General features: G+C 36.5%; 1 protein-coding gene across 1 annotated transcript in view; it reads left to right on the forward strand.

The window, feature by feature from the left end:
- Positions 1–13,920: 13,920 nt before the first annotated feature.
- The window catches only part of LOC124364390 (leukocyte tyrosine kinase receptor-like), a 151,069-nt gene continuing 138,261 nt past the window's right edge, over positions 13,921–26,728 (forward strand). The window contains 1 exon segment of the mRNA XM_046819825.1: positions 13,921–14,175. Coding sequence (XP_046675781.1) covers positions 13,959–14,175 — 217 coding nt within the window. The 5' untranslated portion in view covers positions 13,921–13,958.

Below are 26,728 nucleotides of genomic sequence, written 5' to 3' on the forward strand. Positions count from 1 at the left end.
CAGATATGGTAATCAATGGAAACTGGCCTGACACTGGATGCATCAAATGTCCTCCAGGACGACGTAATTGTCGCAGATTTGATAAGGAAACCTTTAGCATATTTCATTTAGAGTTCTTATTGGTTCTTGCTAGTCAATTTCAAAATGATTAAACATAAGGCGTGTACGTCAAACGATTCTTTCAGAGTAATTTGTTTACAATTGTTCAAAAGCTAAAGAAATGACATATGTATGCCAGGTATTGTAATCACACATAAGAAGTTTCACTCTGGTTACACCAAACTAACTTGAGATGGGCGAAAAAATAATGTCGGTCTGCCTTTATGCATTATATCTTAAGAACAGTTTGAGAAAATTTAGCGTAATTTTATAAAGGTAGGTTTTGCTTGGAACGACTGGAACGATAACCGCTTGCGCGAGAGCTGCTTCGAATGGGTTTTCACCGCCCCGAATTTGTTTGGGTTTCTTGGTAGGGTCGCAGACGCTGTCGCGGAGCACTGCTCTCTGAACCAGACGAGTCTCTAGTCGCTGTCGCGGAGCACTGCCTATGAATCAGCCGAGTCTCTAGTCGCTGTCGCGGAGCACTGCCTATGAACCAGCCGAGTCTCTAGTCGCTGTCTCGGAGCACTGCTCTATGAACCAGCCGAGTCTCTAGTCGCTGTCACGGAGCACTGCCTATGAACCAGCCGAGTCTCTAGTCGCTGTCGCGGAGCACAGCTCTCTGTACCAGCCGAGTCTCTAGTCGCTGTCGCGGAGCACAGCTCTCTGAACCAGCCGAGTCTCTAGTCGCCGTCGCGGAGCACTGCTCTCTGTACCAGCCGAGTCTCTAGTCGCTGTCGCGGAGCACTGCTCTCTGTACCAGCCGAGTCTCTAGTCGCTGTCGCGGAGCACAGCTCTCTGTACCAGCCGAGTCTCTAGTCGCCGTCGCGGAGCACTGCTCTCTGTACCAGCCGAGTCTCTAGTCGCTGTCGCGGAGCACTGCTCTCTGTACCAGCCGAGTCTCTAGTCGCTGTCGCGGAGCACAGCTCTCTGAACCAGCCGAGTCTCTAGTCGCCGTCGCGGAGCACTGCTCTCTGTACCAGCCGAGTCTCTAGTCGCTGTCGCGGAGCACTGCTCTCTGTACCAGCCGAGTCTCTAGTCGCTGTCGCGGAGCACTGCTCTCTGTACCAGCCGAGTCTCTAGTCGCTGTCGCGGAGCACTGTCTCTGGACCAGCCTATTCGCCCTAGGGCAACCCTAGATATTAAGTTAAGCGAGCACAATTCAATGTACGAGATGAACTCGCCAAAGTAAAAAATGTAACCGCAAAAGATGCACGTTAAAAATGTTAAGCAAGGTAAAACCTGATAAACCATTAGATTTGCATTGACATTGCCAAAATATTGTGTATTTAGACATTTTAAACCGCCATTACTTTGAAGTTCTTTTACTTGCATAAAGTTAATATTTTACATGATTGTAAAACCTCAATGTGACTAAGGTTTCTGCTGAGTTTCATGAATTTATCTTAAGCCGTCCATAAGACATTAATTTTTTCATGTATATATGTGTGTGTGTGTGTGTGTGTGTGTGTGTGTGTGTGTGTGTGTGTGTGTGTGTGTGTGTGTGTTCACAGTTCACAAACTCTTTATTCATTTTAATATAAGTCACAATACATTGTCCCAATGCACCCTGCAAGGTGCGTGCGGAAACCAAAACTAAATAATTATGTATGTCCATTTACTGCTGGCTTGCTGCATTTTCTTGCTATGATATTTTAAATTATATAAATATGGCCTGTTTACACTGCAATCAGTACATTTCTCTGTTTTTCAATAATTACATTTGGTTACTGAAACAAGAACAAAAAAGCTATATTTTACCTTAGTTCACACAACACAACCGCATACATACACATGCATTATACGCATTTGCATACACATACATATGGCACTACAACAAATAACCATGTGTGTGTGTGTGTGTGTGTGTGTGTGTGTGTTCAGTTGGCTAGTCGAGTGTTTCATACATTTTATTGTTATTTATTATTATACTTTTATTGTAGTTATTATTATATTTCTAATTAGAGGCCACTGTAAATAATTAATTTACGTGGTTAATAACTTAATAACTGTTTAACTGAGAAACGCTGTAAATATAGTCACTTTTATTTATTTATCGTCTAAAATGGCTTTTATATGGTTTTTCTTACATTAAAAAATCCTTAAATATGGTCTAATGTGTAATTGTCATTAATCAAGTCGAATACATTTACATTGCCAATTTATGGGGATCTCACTTTCGATTCTTATTTTGTTTCCTTTACACAATTACGTAATGTAGTAATTACGTATTATCTTAATATCATATCATTCGCTCTTTTATCAATAGTTTATTTTTCACATTTAATCGATGACGTGGGAAGAGATCACTATACATTGATAGCAATGACGGGTGTAGGTTGTAGATGATAATAGAAATCCATCATTAATTGGACAAGAGCGATCAGGTGCATGAAAAGGTCAAGTAGAGAGAATATTCTCAACATAGCAATGTACAGGTAGAATAGTTTTCAGAAGCTTATTTCTTATTGGATTTGATTTATTGGATTAAAAAAACAGTTATATGGATTTGACGATGTCTTCATTGAAAACGAAAGGTCTCGCAAAATAAAATTTAATTATTATTTTATTTTGTGGTTTTTTTTTTAAATGTAACGTGCAATAGTTATAGAATACGGGGTACATTTAAATGCGCCATCTTTTTAATTTCGCCAGTTAAAATTCGTTTCTGAGTCTTGGACTGCAAATCGTAACAATTCATTCGTTCGCAACAATATTGCTGACTGCTCAATTTAAAAAGCTCGAGAAACTCTAGTTTTGCAATTCTCCTGGGAAATTCTCTAAATAAGCCTAAACCATGCAACAAACAGTGTTAAGTTGCGTAAATTGTAATCCTTTTCAGTTTATATTGGACAGTGTTATACATTAGAGTCCAACTTTCATAGAGCTTAATTTCTGTACAAGGACATCGAGTATGATTACGCTGCATGTTACTTCATGTGGTTTGGTTGAGCATTAGATAATATATATTTACATTGGTCTTATGTTTAACCACATTGGCAAAGAGAAAATCGAAGAGTAAATAACATTGTAAACAACTTGAGTACAACCATACGATAATGTAACATGTGACTTAATAACACACGTAGCCTAACTACCCACAAGATATTTCCAGAAGGTATCATTTGTAAACTTTCTTTTCATTATCCTTCATTTCTAAATAGACAAGAATGAGTTCTATGATGGTGCATGCCCACCCATATGGGATTTGGCTGAGCGTTATTGAAGCCTGTCGCTCAGTAGGTTGACACAACTTCTCTTTTGTCTCCCGAGGATTTTGAAATGTCTTTTCCGTATGAACGTCTGTTTATCTTTCCGCAGAACATCTCAACAATGAAATGAGCAACAGACTTACAAATGTTGCACGCAACTCAGTGAAACCTATTACGCGTCACGTGGAGTGGCGTACTTTTGTATTGTTTTTCATCGAAATAATTTATTTAAATTTTTTATGATAAAAAACTATTTGTTCTGGATTTATTAACCTTCGTAAATTAGAATACACGTGCTATGAAATTGACTAAGGAAGTTTAAAATAGAAAAGTCATAAACAAAATGGCTAGAAAGTTTACCACTATGCGACGTTCTGAAGATGTAATAAACCACAGAACATGACGGGTATCTGACGACCCAATACGCGAAAAACATTACCATTAAATCTATGTACAGTGTAGAATATAAAATATGTATAGAAACGCTAAAACACCGGTCTCGAACAAGAAGCAATATTGTTGTAGTGGAGTGAAGAATACAACGGCTATAGTCAAGATCCAAAAGCTGCAACAAAACAAATGCTTGTACTCAAACATTCAACAATTAAAAGCAAAATAAAAGGGACTTAGTGCGTGGGGCGGGGGGTGGAAGGTGAAGGGGTGAGGGGGGAGGGAGCTAACAATAGTTAGGGTATCGAACGTAAGTGCGGGAGTGTGCGCGGTCCAGCCGAGACAGCCTCCCTGCAGAGTATCGCGGCCGGGGAGAAGTTCCCTACTTGAGGGAAATTCCCTTGCAACTACGGACTTGCAATAGTCCAAGTTTCAAGGTCATTTCGTTAGAATTAGTCTACAAATGCGATAAAAACTGGATTTCTTTCTAATGATTCCACGTTTTAAGTAAGTTGTTGGGGTGGCGACCTAAAAATATAAAAAATATATTTTTTATCATTCTGTGACTCAATAAATAATAATAAACCACTTCACTATATAAGTATTGATTTTATTCGTGTGTTAACTTTATGTTTAGCAAGTTGTAACGTTTACAAACTAAGAACGAAAGTACTGAACGCGTAGAACAGAATCAAATGCCATAGTTGGAGTTCAGAGTTGCCTTTTTGTCCCCACATATACTGCCTGAAGGAACTATATATACTTACGTACAACCAAAAAGTTACTGCAGTCAAAAAGTGTCAGTTCCTGCCGTTTAAATTCACCAGTCTAATTTATTTTCGGTTCCAAAGATGCGTTTGTCTTGATTCTCAGATAAAGAAAATAAATATATTAGGTTTCCGAAAGAAACTTAGATTAAATAGCGTCTATTTTTGGTATACGATGTTGATTTTGCTTTTTAACACCGATGAAGAAAAGATGCATATACGTAAGTTATTTTTTATCATTCTGTGACTCAATAAATAATAATAAACCACTTCACTATATAAGTATTGATTTTATTCGTGTGTTAACTTTATGTTTAGCAAGTTGTAACGTTTACAAACTAAGAACGAAAGTACTGAACGCGTAGAACAGAATCAAATGCCATAGTTGGAGTTCAGAGTTGCCTTTTTGTCCCCACATATACTGCCTGAAGGAACTATATATATACTTACGTACAACCAAAAAGTTACTGCAGTCAAAAAGTGTCAGTTCCTGCCGTTTAAATTCACCAGTCTAATTTATTTTCGGTTCCAAAGATGCGTTTGTCTTGATTCTCAGATAAAGAAAATAAATATATTAGGTTTCCGAAAGAAACTTAGATTAAATAGCGTCTATTTTTGGTATACGATGTTGATTTTGCTTTTTAACACCGATGAAGAAAAGATGCATATACGTAAGTTATTTTTTATCATTCTGTGACTCAATAAATAATAATAAACCACTTCACTATATAAGTATTGATTTTATTCGTGTGTTAACTTTATGTTTAGCAAGTTGTAACGTTTACAAACTAAGAACGAAAGTACTGAACGCGTAGAACAGAATCAAATGCCATAGTTGGAGTTCAGAGTTGCCTTTTTGTCCCCACATATACTGCCTGAAGGAACTATATATACTTACGTACAACCAAAAAGTTACTGCAGTCAAAAAGTGTCAGTTCCTGCCGTTTAAATTCACCAGTCTAATTTATTTTCGGTTCCAAAGATGCGTTTGTCTTGATTCTCAGATAAAGAAAATAAATATATTAGGTTTCCGAAAGAAACTTAGATTAAATAGCGTCTATTTTTGGTATACGATGTTGATTTTGCTTTTTAACACCGATGAAGAAAAGATGCATATACGTAAGTTGCAAAAATTTTCTTCGATCAGACATATCTACTTCCGGCATTTGTCCTTTCGGTGTAAGGGGAAAACTGGAAAAATCCTTGAATCAAATCAAATTAAATCATATTCACTGCAGCGACAATAGTACATTGTATAGTAAATGTCATGGATTTTAATCTAAAGTTTCTTAAATTCATATCACAATAATTTCATTCACACATACAATTTTTCAATTATGCCCCTTTCATTCTTCGACAATATAACCCACTTTAAACAGCAGAATCAGTCTTCTACACCACCCTGTAAAAGGATGATATCCCAGTTAAATGCCAAAAATCCCCTGCATTATTTGGCTTGTGACGCCAAAAAGGCGTTTAAGGCGCATTTTGAACGCATTGGTCGTTAGGGAAATTTTTGCTGAATTTGACAGTCTGTTAATAAAATTAACACCTGCCTGCGAGGGTAGGTGTTCAAAAACCCCTGTTTTGTGACTCGCAGTTCGTATTAGTTCTCGTTTCTCATGTATATGTATGTCACGGCCTCTGGTTAAGGCTCACTTATACATACAAAACAAAGTGGTTTCCAAAATGTACAGACACGGCAGAGTCAACAGCTGCAACTCCTTGAAAGCTTTCCTACACGACTCTCAGAATTTTATTTTTGACTTTATTCGAATTGTTCTTTTTGGAGTTTGAATGCTCTCCGAAACTGTGAATTTGCGCACACTCCCCACATGACCTTTCCGTAGGACAAATGGGGGTAAATTATACCATAATACGCCGTTATCAGTACCTGACTTGTGCAGTATTGTGCTAAGGGCCTCAAAACATAAATGCCTGAGGAAATTTTAGTGCAGACATGATTGATGTGCTCATTCCAAGTCAACCCTCAATCAAGGTCTATTCCTAGGAATTTTGATGAGAGAACTTCTTCCAGCGTGGAGTCAGCTAACAAAACGGCAGGTCCACACTGGTTGCCTACATCGCGCAAAGCAAAATTTAAAGCGTTGAATTTTGAGGTGTTTGCTGTTACATTGAGGCTTTGTAAGTATTGTACACAATTATTGATATCAACAAAGGCCTGTTGTTCCAACGCTTCACTTGATATTGCACTAAAACAGAGTCGTATCATCAGCATACTACACAAGTCCTCCATGCATAAAAGATGATCCTATGCCGTTGACATAAAGTAGGAAAAGTACAGGACTGAGAATGGGTCCCTGAGAAACACAGTATCTCAGTTTTATTGGTTTTGACGATTGATTTGATATTTGGACGATTTGGGATTAATGACTTAGAAATGAGCTAAGCCATTTAAGGGGCACGCCTCTGATGCCGTGGGACCAAGTCTGTCGAGCACAATATACTATGGTCAACACAGTCGATGCTTTGGACAAGTGTTGGTTCCAACATTCTATTCCCTCTACAATCATATCGACAAGACTCAAAGACTGCGTCTGTTGTCGATTTGGATTTTCTGAATCCAAATTGTTCATTTGAGAGCTGACTGTATTTGTCCAAATTATGTTAAACATTAAAAATGATTGTTTATAATACGTTTTGCTTCATATACGTTGTTTTTGAGACTATAATGTGGAATTGAGTCACTTTAGTGTGCAACACTCTACTTTATTCGAAGCCACTAAAAATATCATATCACATTGTTAAGGAATCCACGTGTTCCGAGCACTGTACCTGTAACTATTCACAGCTTTATTCATTAAGGTGGGATTTAAAAAACTTTGGAATAAAATTTACAATGCGTTGGATGATTTAATTAATCATTCATGCAGTATGTAGTAAAATTTATATAATAACTTTATATTTGCAATGTGCATTACACTACTGATCAAGCACTGTATATTTAATAGAATTTTTTAACGAACTTCATCTGAAACTGTCATCAGCTGTTTGGTGTCAGATAAATTTGGATTATAAAACATAAATATTACAAATTTTCAGAATTCTAAAATATTTTGGGACACTTCCTCTGATTTCAACGAATATTTTACAAAAAAGATGAATAAAATACAAAAAATCCGAATTGGTCCAGCCGTTCTTAAAAGACTAGCTGTTGCCCGCGGCTAAATTTTAAAATCGAAGTTCCTAGCCTTCTTAGAGAACATTTATGATATGATGGAGCCTTATGTTTTTCCAAACATAATAAGATATATTAGGTATATATTATTTCAATAACCATCGTTGAGAGATTCAAAAATTAAATACAATTTTGATTTAGGCCTATTCTATTTTAGGTTATGTTGTATGAAAAATATATACATATAAGTTTTAAAAACCTAATTTGGTCAAAAAGTGTTAACTTCCATCTGTTTAATTTATTTTCTGTCTAGGGTATTTCCAGTGCCATAGTGGAGATTGCCTTGCGCCCTTATCAAGAAAATATACACCAACGAAAACCAACTTCGTTTAAAAAGCTTATATTCTTGGCTCTATTGATTTACTTTCTGTCTAATATTTTTCAAGCGTCATAGTTATAGTTTGCTTTTGTCCCAATAAAGAAAGTTATTGAGTCCAAAAAGTGTCAGTTTCGGCCGTATAAACTTCCGGTCTAATTTATTTATGGTTCTACAGTTCAGTTTGCCTTGTTGCGCTGATGAAGAAAATATATACATAAGTATGATGGTTTTCCAAGATCTACTTGGGTAAAAAAGCATCTAGTACCATCCCTCGTAATCTACTTCTGGTTTAAGATATTTTATGTGCTATATTTCATGTGCCATGTGATATAGTATCATGTGCGTTAGAGTTTGTTTTTTGTCCTAAAGAAGAAAATATATAAGTCACTTACGTACTACCAGAAAGTTACTGCGGTCAAAATGTGTCAGTTCTAACCGTTTAAACTCACTCCGGCTCTAATTTATTTATGCTTCCAGCGTTGAGTTTTTGTTGTTCCACTAACCAATGAAATATATGTATATGTTAGTTTTGGAACCCAAATTATATTAAAAAGCGTCTGTTTTCGATCTACGATGTTTCTGGTGCTATAATTGGTTTTTTAACCCGGCCAGGAAAATATGTGCCTACATAACCTTAAAAAGATTACTTTGGTAAAAAAATATCTACTTCCGTGTGTCATCCCTTTGCTTTTCCTTTAACTACAGTCAAATTGTTAAGAGTGCCAACCAATTTCGATTATCTTACGTGTAAAAATTCTCAGCTTTGTTCATTAAGGTGGGTTTTAGACACCGATTAAATAGTGTTTTTAATGCAGTATAAAGTTTATTCGTCACTGTTGCAAAATAAAAAATAAATATTAGACAGCAACTTTGACTTTGTAATCTGAATAAAAATACTGATCAAATACTGTATAATTAATTAATATTTTCTAAAATATTAATTAACCAAATGTTTCTGCCTCTTTGAACTTCAGCTGAAAGTGTCAACAGCTGTTTAGTGTCAGTTAACTTTGGATTACGTGTCGTAAATATTTTAATTAGGCTATTTTTCCGAATTTTTAAATATTCCGGGAAACTTTCCTATTTCTCTCTTCATCAAAACCTTCCTCGGACTTAAACGAATATATATGTATATAATAATTAGCCAAATTGGTCCAACCATTCTTGAAATTTGTGTTTAGCTACACATTTACCGATTCATTTTTATTTATATTAAGATTATTCTGTAAAACAGGCTACTTACGTAAATTGGGTGTCAGAAATAATTGTTAAAAACATGAACCTACTGTTTAAAAAATATTATATTCTTAACATATCCATCCTATATTTATATTTTACGATGTGCTTCACTACAGTACAAGTATTCATGGAACAATTTAGTAAATTATAAATAATCTAATTTTGGAAAAATAAATTCAATCAATACCTTCATGTTTTGAAAATGTATAATTATAACCCATTTTGTTACCAATGTGCTAATATTATAACCCGTGTATCATTAGATAATCATACAAATGCTAGAATGATCTCGTAGATCTCTAGATCAATTAAGAGATCCCAGAGATAGTATTTCAGAAACGCCATTAGTTATTTGTTATTTTTCAGTCTTAGAACTCACAATGTAGTCTCTTATATCTGCATTGCTAGCAGTTACCCGCTCCTTTACGCGCAAATTTATTTAGTAGACGTTGCACATGTATGATCGTTGCTGGTTCAAGTGAATTATATTTCCGACGCCGATATTGAGTTTGCCTCGTTGTCACTATAAAAAATACGTATTTTTTTCATTTAGATTTATTTATTCATTTTTATGTACAATGTGCAAAGAATTATATCACATATAATTTTTTATGACGTAGCACCGTATTAGGAAATACCATACGAAATATGTGAGTATATATGCAAAATGTATTGTTTTGAGTGTTTCAGTATTACATAAATATGAGACCTTCTTACGAGCACATAAACCAGAATTTATTTTCAAACATATACTTTTATATTTAAAAAGACGTCAAAAAATTTATATTTAAGGCCATTGTAATTTACTCTGTTCTTGGTATGTTTTGTTCCATAATTTTGCCTTGTTTCCCAATCAAAAATATATATACCAAAGATCAGAGAAGGCTTCTTCTGTCAAATACGAACTAAAATGGGTTTTGTATCAGTCTTTAAATGTATAGTAAAAGTATAGGATGCTTCCTACATTATTTAATTATTTATAGGAATCTTTATATTTTTATTAAGAGAATTGTGAATTAATATAATAAGTGAATTGTAAGATTGTGATCCTTCCAGCAGTGCTGAATTTCTTGTCGATTCGGGTTCGAGGAATGCTAGAAGCTTCCTTTTGTATCTAGGTATTGAGCATAGGTTACAGGTCTGAGTTGGATAGGTACCATCCAATTCAGACATTGTATTTGCTCAATTTTGATTGGCCAATCTTAGGTTGATTAGATGGTGGGAGGGACTTCTAGATCCTTCCGGTGGATTCAACCACGTTTTCAGGGATTCTTTGCTGTGTGCTCAGAGAGAGAAGTTCGTGTAAAGTGATAGCCTACTCTTGCCGTATTGATTTTTCGGTAGGAAGGTTGAGTATTAAGATTAAAATTCTTTTCAAAATTTAAAGTTTGTGTTTTTTTCAATTGATTAATCTATTATAGTTATTTTTGTTACTTGGTGAAGTCTTCAGCAGATGTGTGAGGTACTGTGAAAGTTAGAATTTAACATTTAAATAGAAAATTACTTGATGATATTTTCCTGTTCAATTTGGTTAAATCAGGAACAGCCTACTGAAAAAGAAAATTTATTTTATGTTCTGAGATTATATATATATTTTAACAAGTTCCTAAATTTAACATTCAAAGCCAAGCGTATAATTCTGGATAATTCAATAATTTGTAAATTGGAAATTTACAGAAAATAAGTACTTTGAAATTGGTACAAATTTGAGTTTAACTGGTTGGACATTGTCTTTGTTCATATATTAAATATTAATATTACCTTAATTAGTTTGATTTTTCTTTTGAGAAGAAGTCTTATTTTATTATTTGTTTCATTTTATATTTGAAGAAGATTATTTTATTTTGAAGTTTAATGAAGATTTTTATTTTGAGTTTGTGTTGATAACATTAGCACTGAGAACTTGAAGGACACAATTATTGAATGATTGATTGTTAATTTTAAGACTGGACTTGTGAACTTTTGATGGGTTAAAAATATGAAATAATTGAGAATAAATTCAAAGTAAAAAAGATAGCTTGGCGTTGCTGTATTATTGATTTTAAATTTTATTAAAATTACTATGATTTTATACTGAGTTTAATTATTGAATTCCATTGGAACTTGTGCATTCTTAAAATAAAGGGTTATTAGTTCAGAACACAATTGATCGCTCTTATACTAAAACAAAAATAGTTGTAATTGGTTTATAGAAGATAACCTTACTATAGACACTTACAAAAAGTTAAATAACAACATTCTTTTTTGGATCTATACTTGATATTTGATAAAAATGTACAGTTAAAATTACATTAACAATGACACTACACGTTTGTTTCTTTATACAATGAAAAATATTTTTAATATCTTAGAACAGTTAGAGCTGGAATTAGTACATCAGTTCAAAAACACAGACCAGGGAACTTTAATCTAGCATAGTTCTTACCGACTGTTTCAAAGGGAGTCTTCGGTGTCAAATCAATGACCACCTTATTTTTAAGGCATTTTGTAAGATATATGAATACTTCCTTCTCTATTCGCTAATAAAACAGCGTTAAAAGTGTTTGTTATTCCTTAGAGAATCTACTCACTATAAAAGCAAACAATTTGATAATAATAAACAGATTTTAATCAGAACAGTTCATTACGTTTGGCAGGCTCATTTAATTGTTATATAATAACTGTAGACAACAAGACGAGATTGTTTACTACTTTATACAGACCAGAGGGGATTAGCCCGGAGGGATTTTCAAATAAAAATTTACATATTTATTATATATTCATCACGGGACCGTAACAATGTCCATGAACAATTTTAGTACAATAGGTCAAATACTTTACACGCAAAAAACACTTTCACATTTACAATAGTATTAGGTTATAAGGGTGGACTTCGACAGTGTCTGATGATCCAGTTGTGAGCTGAGTGTAACAATTGAATCATAGTCTGTAATTGTTGTGACAACCTGTGAGCTATTGACAGTCTGTTAGAGAGGATCGCATAGTTTTAATAGAGTTTATATTTGTCTTAGCCCTCTACGGGTAGACTACGACAGTGTCTGATGAGCGAGGTTGTGAGCTGAGTGTAACAATTGAATCATAGTCTGTAATTGTTGTGACGACCTGTGAGCTATTGACAGTCTGTTAGAGAGGATCGCATAGTTTTAATAGAGTTTATATTTGTCTTAGCCCTCTACGGGTAGACTACGACAGTGTCTGATGAGCGAGGTTGTGAGCTGAGTGTAACAATTGAATCATAGTCTGTAATTGTTGTGACGACCTGTGAGCTATTGACAGTCTGTTAGAGAGGATCGCATAGTTTTAATAGAGTTTATATTTGTCTTAGCCCTCTACGGGTGGACTACGACAGTATCTGATGAGCCAGGTTGTGAGCTGAGTGTAACAATTGAATAATAGTCTGTAATTGTTGTGACGACCTGTGAGCTATTGACAGTCTGTTAGAGAGGATCGCATAGTTTTAATAGAGTTTATATTTACGTCTTAGACCTCTACGGGTGGACTACGACAGTATCTGATGAGCCAGGTTGTGAGCTGAGTGTAACAATTGAATAATAGTCTGTAATTGTTGTGACGATCTGTGAGCTATTGAAACTCTGTTAGAGAGGATCGCGTAGTTTTAATAGAGGTTATATTACGTCTTAGCCCTCTACGGGTGGACTACGACAGTATCTGATGAGCCAGGTTGTGAGCTGAGTGTAACAATTGAATAATAGTCTGTAATTGTTGTGACGAACTGTGAGCTATTGACACTCTGTTAGTGAGGATCTCGTAGTTTTAATGTTTTAATTTCTTTTTTGTAAACGATTATTATTAATTAAATAATTCAGTATTACTGATATGCACTGCTGAAAGATCGTTCTTAAAAAAAGTAACATGAAGATCTTTTTAAGGGACAAAATGGGGCCTGACTCTCTTCTCAATACAGGAAAATATTAGTTGTCTGGACTCCCTCAATCTTTTTCTGGTTAAGTTCTTGTGTACTACGACAGTTTCTAGTGAGCCATAGGGTTGAGGCAGAGTGTCATAACTAAATAACGGTCTGTTATTGTTGTGACAACCTGTGAGCTTTTAACGCTCTGTCATTCCTGTAATGAGACTACTGAAATTAGTTAAGGTTATCGTTGAGGTATTGACAACAAATAATTTAGTGACAATAGTTTGAGACATATATATTTTGTAATCCAATTTAGACTTTCAAAAACAACCTACCTTTTATTATTTAATTGCTGGATTAGCCCAAATAGTTTTTACGTTAATGTCGAGGAGTGGAAGACACCTACTACAGTAGTTGTGTAGTACTACTTCCGTTTTATATATTGTATTACATTTAAACAGTGATAGTATTTTATATTTGAATGACATTATAAATACAATATATCGAACAAGTGCTACACAGAAGAAATAATTACAGTAATTGCATAAATTATTTAGAACAGTATTATTGTAAAAAGTGTAATATATAAATATCTTTATTCGAGTTGATAAGAGGACACCATAATAAACTCCATCTCATAATTAAAACCATTAAAACTGTAGAAAGTTTTGTTTTCAAAACTGTCTACAAAGAGTGGACTGAGAAGCTACTCGAGCAAGGGTCGAGGCAGTTGACATTTACGAGCGGCGAGACGTGAAGGAGGGAAATGTTGCGCGGCGGCGCGGGAAATGCGGAGATGCGTGCACTGTGCAGATCTGGTCCAGGCGGGAGAGACTGTCAGTCCCGAGATGGGTGCAAGATGAGCGCGAACTACTGGGCGCGGGTGTTACTGGTGACAGTGTGTGCGACCGCGACGCCTACGCCCCTGACTCAGGGTTACCCGGGGCTCCGGTGCACCTTCGAGGACCTCTGTGCCTGGAGGTGGAACTCCTCCGAATGGGAGGTGGCAGGGGCCGGAGCACTGCCGGCCAACTTCTCTGCGGGCCCGCGGGAGGATGCCGACAACAACACGAACGGTACCGCAACACCGCCCACTGTAACACAAGCATGTCTTACCGAACTGTGTTACCAGTTCTTAACTGATCACTCCAAATATATTTCTTTTAAAACTCCCTTGTTGGCAGCTCAGCTCCCTATCCACATTTTCAAACACAACATATAGCTCTCACCGTAGAAAAGTTCGCTAATGTATGCTCGCTCTACTTCCTCCTCCCAGATTTACATTGTAATACCCTTCCTCCCTAAATATGCTACGTTCTAAGAAACATTTTGCCTTCTAAGATTGACATACAATACATTTCCTATAGGTATTGAATTAAATTATGATGTGTATGATGAAATTTTCCAATAAACAGATTCATAGTGCAGCATACAGGTCAAACGACTTATTTACTGATTATAGTAGTTTATTTCATTATTTGACGTTTCACACGTAGGGATTTAATTCTTCTCTTAACTGACATTAAAACGTGGACTCCAATCATGAAGTGAAATGCTGATTGGGCTTGTAATCCTGGAACTATATTAACACTATTAACCACACACGAAAGGCTACATGGAATGGATAAGCGTTACTATTATAACATGCGTGATTTATTTATACGTAACCTTTATGAGAATTTTGTAGCCATTTTCCTCACAGGAGGAAAGATATCTTCAACACTATTCTTTGATACAATATTGAGTGGTTAGTTCAAAGAGTTCTTATTCGCTAAATCTATCCCTTGATGTATTCTGATTTCTATCGAATATTGAGCTTCTGTAGAGTACCGAAGCATGCGGAATTTTTACTTCTGGACATAAAGACAGAATTCTCCATTCCATGGATTCTCCTGGGCTCTGTGCCCCATTAACTGTATATACTCCCTCAGTACCTGGATATGTTCCCCCAGTAACTGTGTATGTTCCTCCAGTACCTATATTTCCCCATTACCTGGACATGTTCCCCTATTATCTTGATATGTTCACTCAGTACCTGTACTCGTTCCTCCAGTACCTCAATATGTTCTCCCAGTACCTGGATATGTTGCCCCATTACCTTGATATGTTCCCCTATTATCTTGATATGTTCACTCAGTACCTGTACTTGTTCCTCCAGTACCTGAATATGTTCTCCCAGTACCTGAATATTTTGCTCCATTACCTGGATATGTTCTCCCAGTACCAGGATATGTTCCCCCCAGGATATGTTCCCCCAATATCAATATCAGGATATGTTTCTCCAACACCTGGATATGTTCCAGTACCTAGATATGATCTACTAGTACCAGAGTATGTCCTCTCAGTACCAGGATACGTTCCCCCAGTACCTGGATATGTTACCCCCAGGATATGTTCTCCCAATATCAATATCAGGATAGGTTTCTCCAACACCTGGATATGTTCCAGTCCCTAGATATGATCTCCTAGTACCAGAATATGTCCTCTCATTACCAGGATACGTTCCCCCAGTACCTGGATATGTTCGCCCCAGGATATGTTCCCCCAATATCAATATCAGGATAGGTTTCTCCAACACCTGGATATGTTCCAGTCCCTAGATATGATCTCCTAGTACCAGAATATGTCCTCTCAGTACCAGGATACGTTCCCCCAGTACCTGGATATGTTCCCTCCAGGATATGTTCCCCCAATATCAATATCAGGATATGTTCCAGTACCTAGATATGATCTACTAGTACCAGAGTATGTCCCCCCAGTACCTGGATATGTTTAATTTCATGAATCCTACAATTTGTAGGATTAATTTACAATTTTAATCCTACAATTAAAAAATCACCGTACCATCAGCAACACTGTGTCCAAATCCCTTTATAATCCAGGCTCAAACTCCTGAGGTATAATATTAAGATACCCCGTGTACAAATGTTTTCTTGGATTCATTATGGATATCAAGGTCACAAACGATTTACCGTCTTGATCCACCAAATTTAGGTTCTCCTGAAGTCTGATAGCGACCCTAACACCTTAACTTCTTTTTCTAGACTCTAATGTTCTACGTCTTCAGCCTCCTCCAGGCTGCTCAACTTGGTCAAGATTGTTCATCTTAAACATCAGCGTCCCACAGCTCTCAACCTCTTTGGGCTCAATCAATTTTTGGGCTACTTGACTATTCTTTTCTTCGTAAACTCGATTTTACAGCAATACGGTCCTTTTAATGCTAAAAGTTTTCTTCCGGCTGAGTATCTCCTTAAAAATTTAATGGGTGGTTTATTTTGCCTGAACCAAAGCTAGGTTATCATAGCTGGCATAGTTACTGGCTGTGAAGCGTTTGGCTTTATACAATCAAATCCACAATCCAAATCCATGGTGATTATTTGACATTTACGAGTGCAGCGAGAACGTCAAGGCGAATACAAATACACATTTTCCAAAACAGATGTAACATGTTAAACTCAATTTAGAAAACCTTTTTCTCTATTTCGATTAGGGTCTTTGTAGGTCGATCAAACTGGATCAGAGAGCTAATAATATCTAACTTGAATAATTTTGATATGCAAGATATATTTCAGTTTTCATTTACTATACGTTTTTACAAAACTTCAAAAGGTTTGCAGATTTTCCACGTGTCTGAAAACGAGCGATACCAAAACTAGATAAATCTGTTCGGAAAAAGAATCATCAGACCGAACACTGCGTATTCAATTTTAGACGTTTATTACACAACCAATATTGACCTATTTGAATCGTATGTCAATTCGGTGGTGATAAGTTGTAAAAAGGACAAGACGGTACACTTCCTGATAAATAGGAGATGCGAAACAAACACGCGATTTCAGGTAAGAATGAATTCATTCTCTACTGCGGTAATTACACTAGGTCTTGACTGACTCGGCCTTACTTACGTCATATGGCACTGTCTTTATTCTTAATGTTGCTGATTTAACAAATCAATTGATTAAGTAATATTAAACCTCGTATTATCTGCTGAGAGTTAGCAAAACAAAGTCAGAAAGCTGGCACATTATCTGTTCAGCCTGTCTGTTTGTTTTCTGCAGAATATATCAAGAACTGATTGAGCTATGAACTTAGAACTTTTCATTCAATGTTTGTCCCTTTTTGTAATTTGGCTGAGCCCAGGGCCGTACTCAGCTTTGACGGGCCCCGGAAAAAGATATTTGGTCGGACCCCGTCATGTCACACCGCTCAACCCCCCTCCCCCTTAAACCATTGTCAACATCTTATAATTTTGTTAATAATAGTAATATTCCGTTACAGTTATTAGGTAGAGCTATCTCAGTTTCCAATAAACGTGTAATGGGGCCCGGTCCTGGCCCCGGTAAAATTGTCCGAAGAACCCAGTCTGAGTACGGGCCTGGCTGAGCCATGAGTTATGTAGCCTAACTGTCCAATAAATAGCTCGAGAACCATTATTTGATTTATGGACTTTAAATTTTGCATGGAAACTCTACATGGTGCATTTGCCTCCAGAGGATTTGGCTGAACGTTAGCAAACCCTATATCATTTAGGGGGATATCTCTAGAATGAACTGAGATGAAAGAGTACATTTAAAAAGTTGTATATGTTGTTACCACTCAGGAGGGTAATAAAATGTCACTTTTGACTGACATAGTTTTATCCAAGATGTCTTTATGGACTTTTGAAATTTTTCATATAACCTTATTTCTACATGGTCAGCATTGTGTTCGATAACGTTGTATGTGAGCGTTTAGATTTGGGATAAGAACTATTGGATCTGGGCGATCGAGCGTTAGCGTAGCTTAATTTCAGCGGAATATCTCGAGAACAAATTCATTTGCAAATTTTAATTTTGCGTACAGTTTTATTTATATAAGGCAAGATTGAGATCGATGATGCATTTTCTTACATAGAATTTGGCCTAATTCGTAGAAGCCTGTCAACCAGAGAGTTAGACTTGACATTTTGCATGCAGCTCAATGAACTCTGTTACGCTACATATATATACAATCTTGTACAATATTATGTACAACATCTTGTACATTCAGAGTTTGTTTAGTATACAGGGTGTTCAGTAAAAGTGTTTCAATACTTTGTAATATTGTCAGACACATAAAAATGAGCAAAAAAATTCATATGAAGGTATGGCCTACAAACTTTACTTTTCCGTCTGTCTTAGGTGAAAAAGTATGTGTTTTTCACCAAAAAATTTATATCTTTTGAACCAGTTAAGTAAGATAAAGTTATGAAACTTGAGAGTTGCATTAACCTTTGGTAGACCTTTTTGAAAATAAAATATTACAAAATCCTTAAAACTTTGTTGAAATTGCGGACATTTAAATTATTCCATCAAAATAACTCAAAACTGATTAATAATTTTTATGTGTGGAACAAAATCCCAAAGTATTCGGAACACTATTACCGAACACTCTGTATATTTCGCATCACACAAAAAACAAAAACAAAAAACAAACCATGAAACGAGTTTTTAAACAGTTGTAATTCTAGCAATGTCTTCGTTAAGTAAAACAATCTGTAGGGTGAAAAAATAAACTGGAAACCCAAATTATTTTCTGTTATCTATCTTTTAGAGAGTATCTTTACGAGTATTTTCAATTCGAAGGAGAGCGCTCATTTCATTCGCATTTCTTAGATAAAATATTGCGTTCGGTAAGTAAATTAGCTAAATTTATCAACTTATTATAAAGTAAGTAGTATTCGATATTATTTTTATTTGCGTATATAGATTACTAAATAAAAATAAACTATATGCATATAACCTGGGATGCAAATTCACTAATCTTTTATATAGTAATATTGTAAGCTTTAAAGAGTGAACTCGGCACATATATCTCGTGTTTCACTTATCCTAGGCCTACACTGTTATCGTGCAAGCCTCTTACTTATTTCAAAATTTAACATGAATCATGAAAAAGATGTAATGAAAAATATAATAAAAAAACTCTTGTTAAAAATTATGGTTCAGTTCTCGTTTTAAAGACATGTCACTTGTGGAATACATTTTTCGTTTTACATTATTTAGGTCAGTTAGTGATTTCATCTAGAAAACTAGAGAACTTGGGATCGTGCGTGCCACTGAACGTGTATTAACGCCGATGCCCATTTGTGATTGTCTCTAGACCTACTCTGGAGAACTTGCCCAACATCAAGTAACGCATGGTTGGGATCGTGCGTGCCACTGAACGTGTATTAACGCCGATGCCCATTTGTGATTGTCTCTAGACCTACTCTGGAGAACTTGCCCAACATCAAGTAACGCATGGTTGGGATCGTGCGTGCCACTGAATGTGTATTAACGCCGATGCCCATTTGTGATTGTCTCTAGACCTACTCTGGAGAACTTGGGATCGTGCGTGCCACTGAACGTGTATTAACGCCGATGCCCATTTGTGATTGTCTCTAGACCTACTCTGGAGAACTTGGGATCGTGCGTGCCACTGAATGTGTATTAACGCCGATGCCCATTTGTGATTGTCTCTAGACCTACTCTGGAGAACTTGGGATCGTGCGTGCCACTGAACGTGTATTAACGCCGATGCCCATTTGTGATTGTCTCTAGACCTACTCTGGAGAACTTGCCCAACATCAAGTAACGCATGGTTGGGATCGTGCGTGCCACTGAATGTGTATTAACGCCGATGCCCCTTTGTGATTCTCTCTAGACCTACTCTGGAGAACTTGGGATCGTGCGTGCCACTGAATGTGTATTAACGCCGATGCCCCTTTGTGATTGTCTCTAGACCTACTCTGGAGAACTTGGGATCGTGCGTGCCACTGAATGTGTATTAACGCCGATGCCCCTTTGTGATTGTCTCTAGACCTACTCTGGAGAACTTGGGATCGTGCGTGCCACTGAATGTGTATTAACGTCGATGCCCCTTTGTGATTGTCTCTAGACCTACTCTGGAGAACTTGGGTTCGTGTGTACCACTGAGGGCGTATTAATGTTGACGTTTCTTTGTGGAGTTCCTATTCGAGAATTTATGGCGTCGAAATTCCGATTTTGTAGAACTTTTGTAGAAACTAGAGCGTTCCAGTAACATCTATTAAGATGGCCTGGTGCAGGAAGATCTAATCAATATTATACATGATATTTCTCACTGTGACTGTTATAGTTCTCAAAGATTCTATCGCATATATGATATCTCGACCTTCAAGAAAGACGCCTATACATGGATATCAACAGCTAGAGACTAGAGCCGGAAAATGATCTAGAGAAGGAAACATCTTCAAAATATCACAATTGATTGGTTGTTTTAAACCAGGCATGTTTGGTATATATACATATAAATCTTCCGGCTCAAATCGCGAGTTGAAGGGGCGAAACTATATCATGATTGGCTGAAGCTTAACACCCCACCGACCAGTTGTGACCAATAGGGCTTCAATATTAGTCGTTGGTTGGTTAAGTTCCATCCAATCACGATAAAGCTCCGCCCTTTCATCTCGCCTATATAGACGACTGTTTATTATTGGCAGTTTCGTTTAACTGAAGATAGCTGACTGTTGTCCACAGTGAGCCCGAAATATCTCAAGAATTTAGATCTTGAGATGTGATCTTCCCAGTAAAAATCCCTGTAGCCGTTGGAAACCACCAGTTTCCAGACCTAGAACAGTGAGACGAGAGGAGGCGGAGTGACCCCAAACACGCTGAAGACTACCATGCTAATAAAAAAAAAACAAACTCTTTCGACGAAGGTGCATGTTATTGGTCCTGACTCCGTTAATAAGGATTACACTTGGAGCTGGGGATTTCCTTCAGTAAGTATACCAGGAACTAGGGATGGAACATCTCAACTTCGCAGTAAGTCTTCCTTTCCTTTCCTCAACTGAAATTTGGTTTCGTAGTAAGATGTAGTAATTTGTTCAAGTAACCTCCACTTTGGAGACATCGCGTAAACCTGGCAAGGTTTCCAATGCACTGATCTCTGACTCCGTCTTGTGTGCCTCACCGATTACAAGGTTAATTACCACAAGGTTCTTAGAGTGAGCGAAAGACATTCACACCTCGTAACGGCTCTATAGCCGCAGTCAACACGTTAATAGCTAGTTGTAAATAAATTAAATGCTCGAAGGTGTCATTCGTTCCCGGAATTTCTGTCAATGACTTCACAAACAATGATGTTTGAACAGCCGGATAGTGCATTAGTTTAAGAAATATTCTGTTTGTTTTCTATAAACAACTCCATTGAAACAAACTCAGCTACTAACAAATGTTGAAATGGTTTATCGACTCCAAAATAATGAAAAACTCCTGCACCAGAAAGTTTCCATAATTCAAAAGCCTGCGTCAGTACCCTTTAAAACGGGTATAGAAAACCGTATCAACCGAACAACGAGCGTTATTAGCTTATTCAAGTTAGGCGTTTGCCAATCAATCTATAAGCTGTAGTGAAATCAATGAGGGCAGTCAGCTGGAAAATTAGAGCCATTGTTTGATTTTAATTACATCGGAATGAGAGTCTTCAATCCATAGAACTGAGCAGGATTGTTCTATCTTTCGAGTCGGCTCATCTTAATCGCGAGGATGACACAAATCCCCTTCAAATTCCCTCTTTTTAAAAAAAGCATTATTTTATTCTAAGAATTTCAAAATCTTTGAAGGCCTTTCTTTTTTTTGATTTCATAGTTTTTTTCTTACTCCGAGTTCTACTGTACTGTATACAAGAAATGTTAAATCTGAATACAAGATGATTCATGAAAATCCTGACAAATAATTCTTGGGTGGGGTGGAATTGGTGGAAATTGTTCTAACCTTCAGGATCGTTCTGTTTTTCGAGTCGGCTCATCTTAATCGCGTGGATGACACGAATCCCCTTCAAATTCCCTCTTAAAAAAAGCATTATTTTATTCTAAGAATTTCAAAATCTTTGAAGGCCTCTCTTTTTTCTGACCGTATATTGTTTGTCTTACTCCAAATTGTACTGTTCTGCATACAAGGAATGTTAAATCTGAATACAAGATGATCCATGAAACTCCTGACAAATAATAAATTCTTTGGTGGATGGACTTGGTGGAAATTGTTCTATCCTTCAGGATCGTTCTGCCCTTCCAGTCGGCTCATCCTTATCGCGTTAGTGTCATCCTCTTCAAATAACCTCTGTAAAAACGCCTTAGTTTATTCTAAGAATTCTAAAATCTTTGAAGGCCTTTCTTTTTTCTGACCTCATATTGTTTGTCTTTCTCCGAGTTGTACTGTTCTGCGTACAAGAATATACAAGAACTGTTACAGCCAATACAAGATGATTCATGCAAATCCCGACAAGTAATTCTTTGGTCAGCTGAAATTGGTGGAAATTACTTGTAAACATCAGTTCGTTCCTTATCTAAAGACTATTATTATCAGTTGGTCTCAGCTTGCGATATAGTTACTTCAAATTGCAACTTTTAGAATGAACATTACCTTTTTATTATTTAAAAGATTAATCGAAGGTGGTTATATTTAAGATTTGGCACCACATTGAACTCCAAAGTTATATTTGTTTCACGATTGCTTTTGTAAATTGTATTTTTGAAAATCTTATCAGTAAAAAATACTTGTCATAAATTGCACTAAACACTCAAATGTTCTTTGTTTGAAGGTTATTTTTGACGATGGAAGGATTGTGAAGGAAACAGGATTTTTCCGGACATTTGCCAACGTTCTAAAAGAGAAAACGAAACGTATCAAACGGATCAGATATTTGTAATAAACCAATGCGGAGTCACAATATGGTTTTAAGAAGTTCATCTCGCATGAACCAACAATAACGAAAGGGCCCACTCCTACCCCCTTCCCTTTTATTTCCGCCATCTTGTTTTAGGCCAGCCGTGACGATTACCATTGGCTGGTCCCTCTGGTCAGTCGTAGGTGGTTGGTAGACGAGTGAAGACGTATTGTGACCTGTATTCCGTAGTTAAGTATTAATGATTAGTGTTTTGTATAGTTTTTTATTAAGTGCATGTTTATAGAGTTAGTGAAGTTGACAAACAACATGTAGGTTGTGATTCCTGACTTAGGCGTGCCACAACGCTTTGGTAAGATTTGTTTATTTTAACCTAGTTTGTAATTATGTATTAGGTTAGTTCTTTACCTGAAGAAGAGATCAGATTACAGATCTCGAAACGTAGTGTTACTGATTTCTTGTTTCACTGAACGATGGCAAATGTCCGGAAAAATCCTGTTTCCTTCACTCAAATTTTAATGCCCTAACAAAATTACGATTGATTTATTAATACGAACAAAATCCACCAACACGTTTTTAAATATTTTTTAAAAGTAACTTCCTCCTAATTCAATGTTAAAATTTTGGTTCAACATAAAAATCTGCCTGAATCCTTCGTTTCAATTTCTGTTATTTGACAACTTCAGGCTTATAATTTTTAAATTCTGACTTAGATATTGATAATAATTGATTTCTTCCTGAAGTTTTCTTATGGTCCCTGAAAAATTAGGTCTATGCTACGATAATGAACAAAAACACTTTAACCTTGCTCAGCCAGTCTGTTAAAAGTGTTTGTTTACTATTCACGGAATCCGATCCGAGAATTTCGCGGCGATAAACACATTTCATTCCCTAAAATATGAATCCTGATCGATCACTAGTGTGGGCGCGCTCGGGGAGTAGTGACAGCTCTGACACCGACAATCCCATTGTACCTGGACACCGATCGAGTTATCTGATCTTAATTACATTCGATGTGGGAGTGGTTTATGGAAATACTTCCGTGTCACTGAAACATGAGAGGTGTCGGAAAGTTGGTAAAAGAGCGAGTCATAATCTGATAATCCGGAAAGTTAAAAACATTTCTTGCAACAATATATTCTGCAAGAACGTTGCTAACAATAAATATTTTTGTATCCAACCATACTTTCTAGTCCAGATAATCAATTGTGTTAGTTTAAATCCATCAATCAATTATATATAAGGTTCTGTCATGCAACCCCCATTTTAGCTACAATCGAGAACGGTCATACAGATCACAACACAGACCGATATAAAATCTCCTAGAAACGATAATCCCTACTGTTCTGTTAGCTTCATCATTCAATGATATCTAAGGTTCTGTCAGGCAACCCCCATTTTAGCTACAATCGAGAACGGTCATACAGAGCACAACACAGACCGATTTAAAATCTCCTAGAAACGATAATCCCTACTGTTCTGTTAGCTTCATCATTCAATGATATCTAAGGTTCTGTCAGGCAACCCCCATTTTAGCTACAATCGAGAACGGTCATACAGAGCACAACACGGACCGATATACAATCTCCTAGAAACGATAATCCATACTGTTCTGTTAGCTTCATCATTCAATGATATCTAAGGTTCTGTCAGGCAACCCCCATTTTAGCTACAATCGAGAACGGTCATACAGAGCACAACACAGACCGATATAAAATCTCCTAGAAACGATAATCCCTAATCATTCAATGATATCTAAGGTTCTGTCAGGCAACCCCCATTTTAGCTACAATCGAGAACGTCATACAGAGCACAACACAGACCGATATAAAATCTCCTAGAAACGATAATCCCTACTGTTCCGTTAGCTTCATCATTCAATGATATCTAAGGTTCTGTCAGGCAACCCCCATTTTAGCTACAATCGAGAACGGTCATACAGAGCACAACACAGACCTATATAATACGTCATAAATTCTGTACTATATTTAAAGAAAAACTCAAACTGCAGTTACTGATAACGTCAAATATACTGCCATCACGTAAACAAGGGAAGTATTAGTAATTAATTATTATTGCTTTATGTGCTATATTAAAATTATCGCTCAATATATAACTTAACACGCACCGAAGTTACTAGAAGTTGGATCCCTAAATATTACAAAATGCCGAACAGAACATCCGCACGCGTACAATGAATAAAGCACATGTTTGGAGCTTGTTCCGCAAGTGTGTTTTATACATTACAATGGTAGTACGTGGTACAACACAGAAACACATACTCGTGCAAACAAAATTTGTTGATTTATAAAGGACAAACATGTATTGACATTTCGGACCAGTTTACAGATCTATTTGCCTGTGCCACAGTGATGACTTTATTTAAAGTGTACCCGTCACTCCTAATTTTTCAGCGCGTCATCTTAAGAAATACAACCGTTGTTATGTGTCAACACTTAATTTGTTTTATGTCTACAACAAAAACAAAAAAAGACCATAAAAAAAGAAAGAACGGTCCTAATTTCTTCTCAATAAAGAAGTGTTTCTTTCTTTCTTTTTTTTACAACAACATTAGACGTACACACTGGAACAGCGTTAAAAAACAACAGATTAGAAGGGAGTTTGTATCCACAAATCTCGGTACTCTTAGTATCCATCTAATATCCACAAATGAAATGGAATAAATGGATTAGCTAAATCCATACATATTAGGTGGCGTGTTTAATGTTTTATCTTGATTTTAGTAATAAAGGTCACAATGCTGCTGCCTTGAGAAACCTTACTCTTGGTGCCTTTACTCTTCAAAGACCAAAAACCCCTGAAGAGATTTGCGTCTTTGAACAACCAGGCATTGCGATCAGGTACATACCACTGTATAGTCAAAATCACTTATCGCAGGAACTACACATCCACTCATTAGTGTCAATGCGGTACAAATATCTCTTGTAGAATATTTTAAGCAACCTTAATCAGAGTCGAGCAACAGCTCTTGTGTCTCTGTTCAAAAAGAATAATTGCGATAGTGTACATACCACTGTATAGTCAAAAATCACTTATCGCAGGAACTACACATCCACTCATTAGTGTCAATGCGGTACAAATATCTCTTGTAGAATATTTTAAGCAACCTTAATCAGAGTCGAGCAACAGCTCTTGTGTCTCTGTTCAACAAGAATAATTGCGATAGTGTACATACCACTGTATAGTCAAAAACACTTATCGCAGGAACTCCACATCCACTCATTAGTGTCAATGCGGTACAAATATCTCTTGTAGAATATATTAAGCAACCTTAATCAGAGTCGAGCAACAGCTCTTGTGTCTCTGTTCAACAAGAATAATTGCGATAGTGTACATACCACTGTATAGTCAAAAACACTTATCGCAGGAACTCCACATCCACTCATTAGTGTCAATGCGGTACAAATATCTCTTGTAGAATATATTAAGCAACCTTAATCAGAGTCGAGCAACAGCTCTTGTGTCTCTGTTCAACAAGAATTGCGATAGTGTACATACCACTGTATAGTCAAAAACACTTATCGCAGGAACTCCACATCCACTCATTAGTGTCAATGCGGTACAAATATCTCTTGTAGAATATATTAAGCAACCTTAATCAGAGTCGAGCAATAGCTCTTGTGTCTCTGTTCAAAAAGAATTGCGATAGTGTACATACCACTGTATAGTCAAAATCGCCTAACAAAATCAGGGGTTTAGTGACGTCCAGAATAAAGGCTAGGGGTGAAGGGTATTCGAGGTCAGCAGGAATAGTGCGGTAGTTTTCAATTTTTTTAAACTAAACATTATCTTTTTACGGAACAACTAGATGAAAAAGTCTAGAGGAATAAAAAAAGTACTATCGTTAGGTTCCAACCAGTTTGTTGAATTACAAAAAATACTGAGAAGATTGATTTTTTTTATCTCGGAAAAAACACATTTTAACTAGAAGTATTCCCATTG

The sequence above is a fragment of the Homalodisca vitripennis genome, chromosome 6, assembly GCF_021130785.1.
Source record: "Homalodisca vitripennis isolate AUS2020 chromosome 6, UT_GWSS_2.1, whole genome shotgun sequence".
Taxonomy (NCBI): Eukaryota; Metazoa; Arthropoda; class Insecta; order Hemiptera; family Cicadellidae; genus Homalodisca; species Homalodisca vitripennis.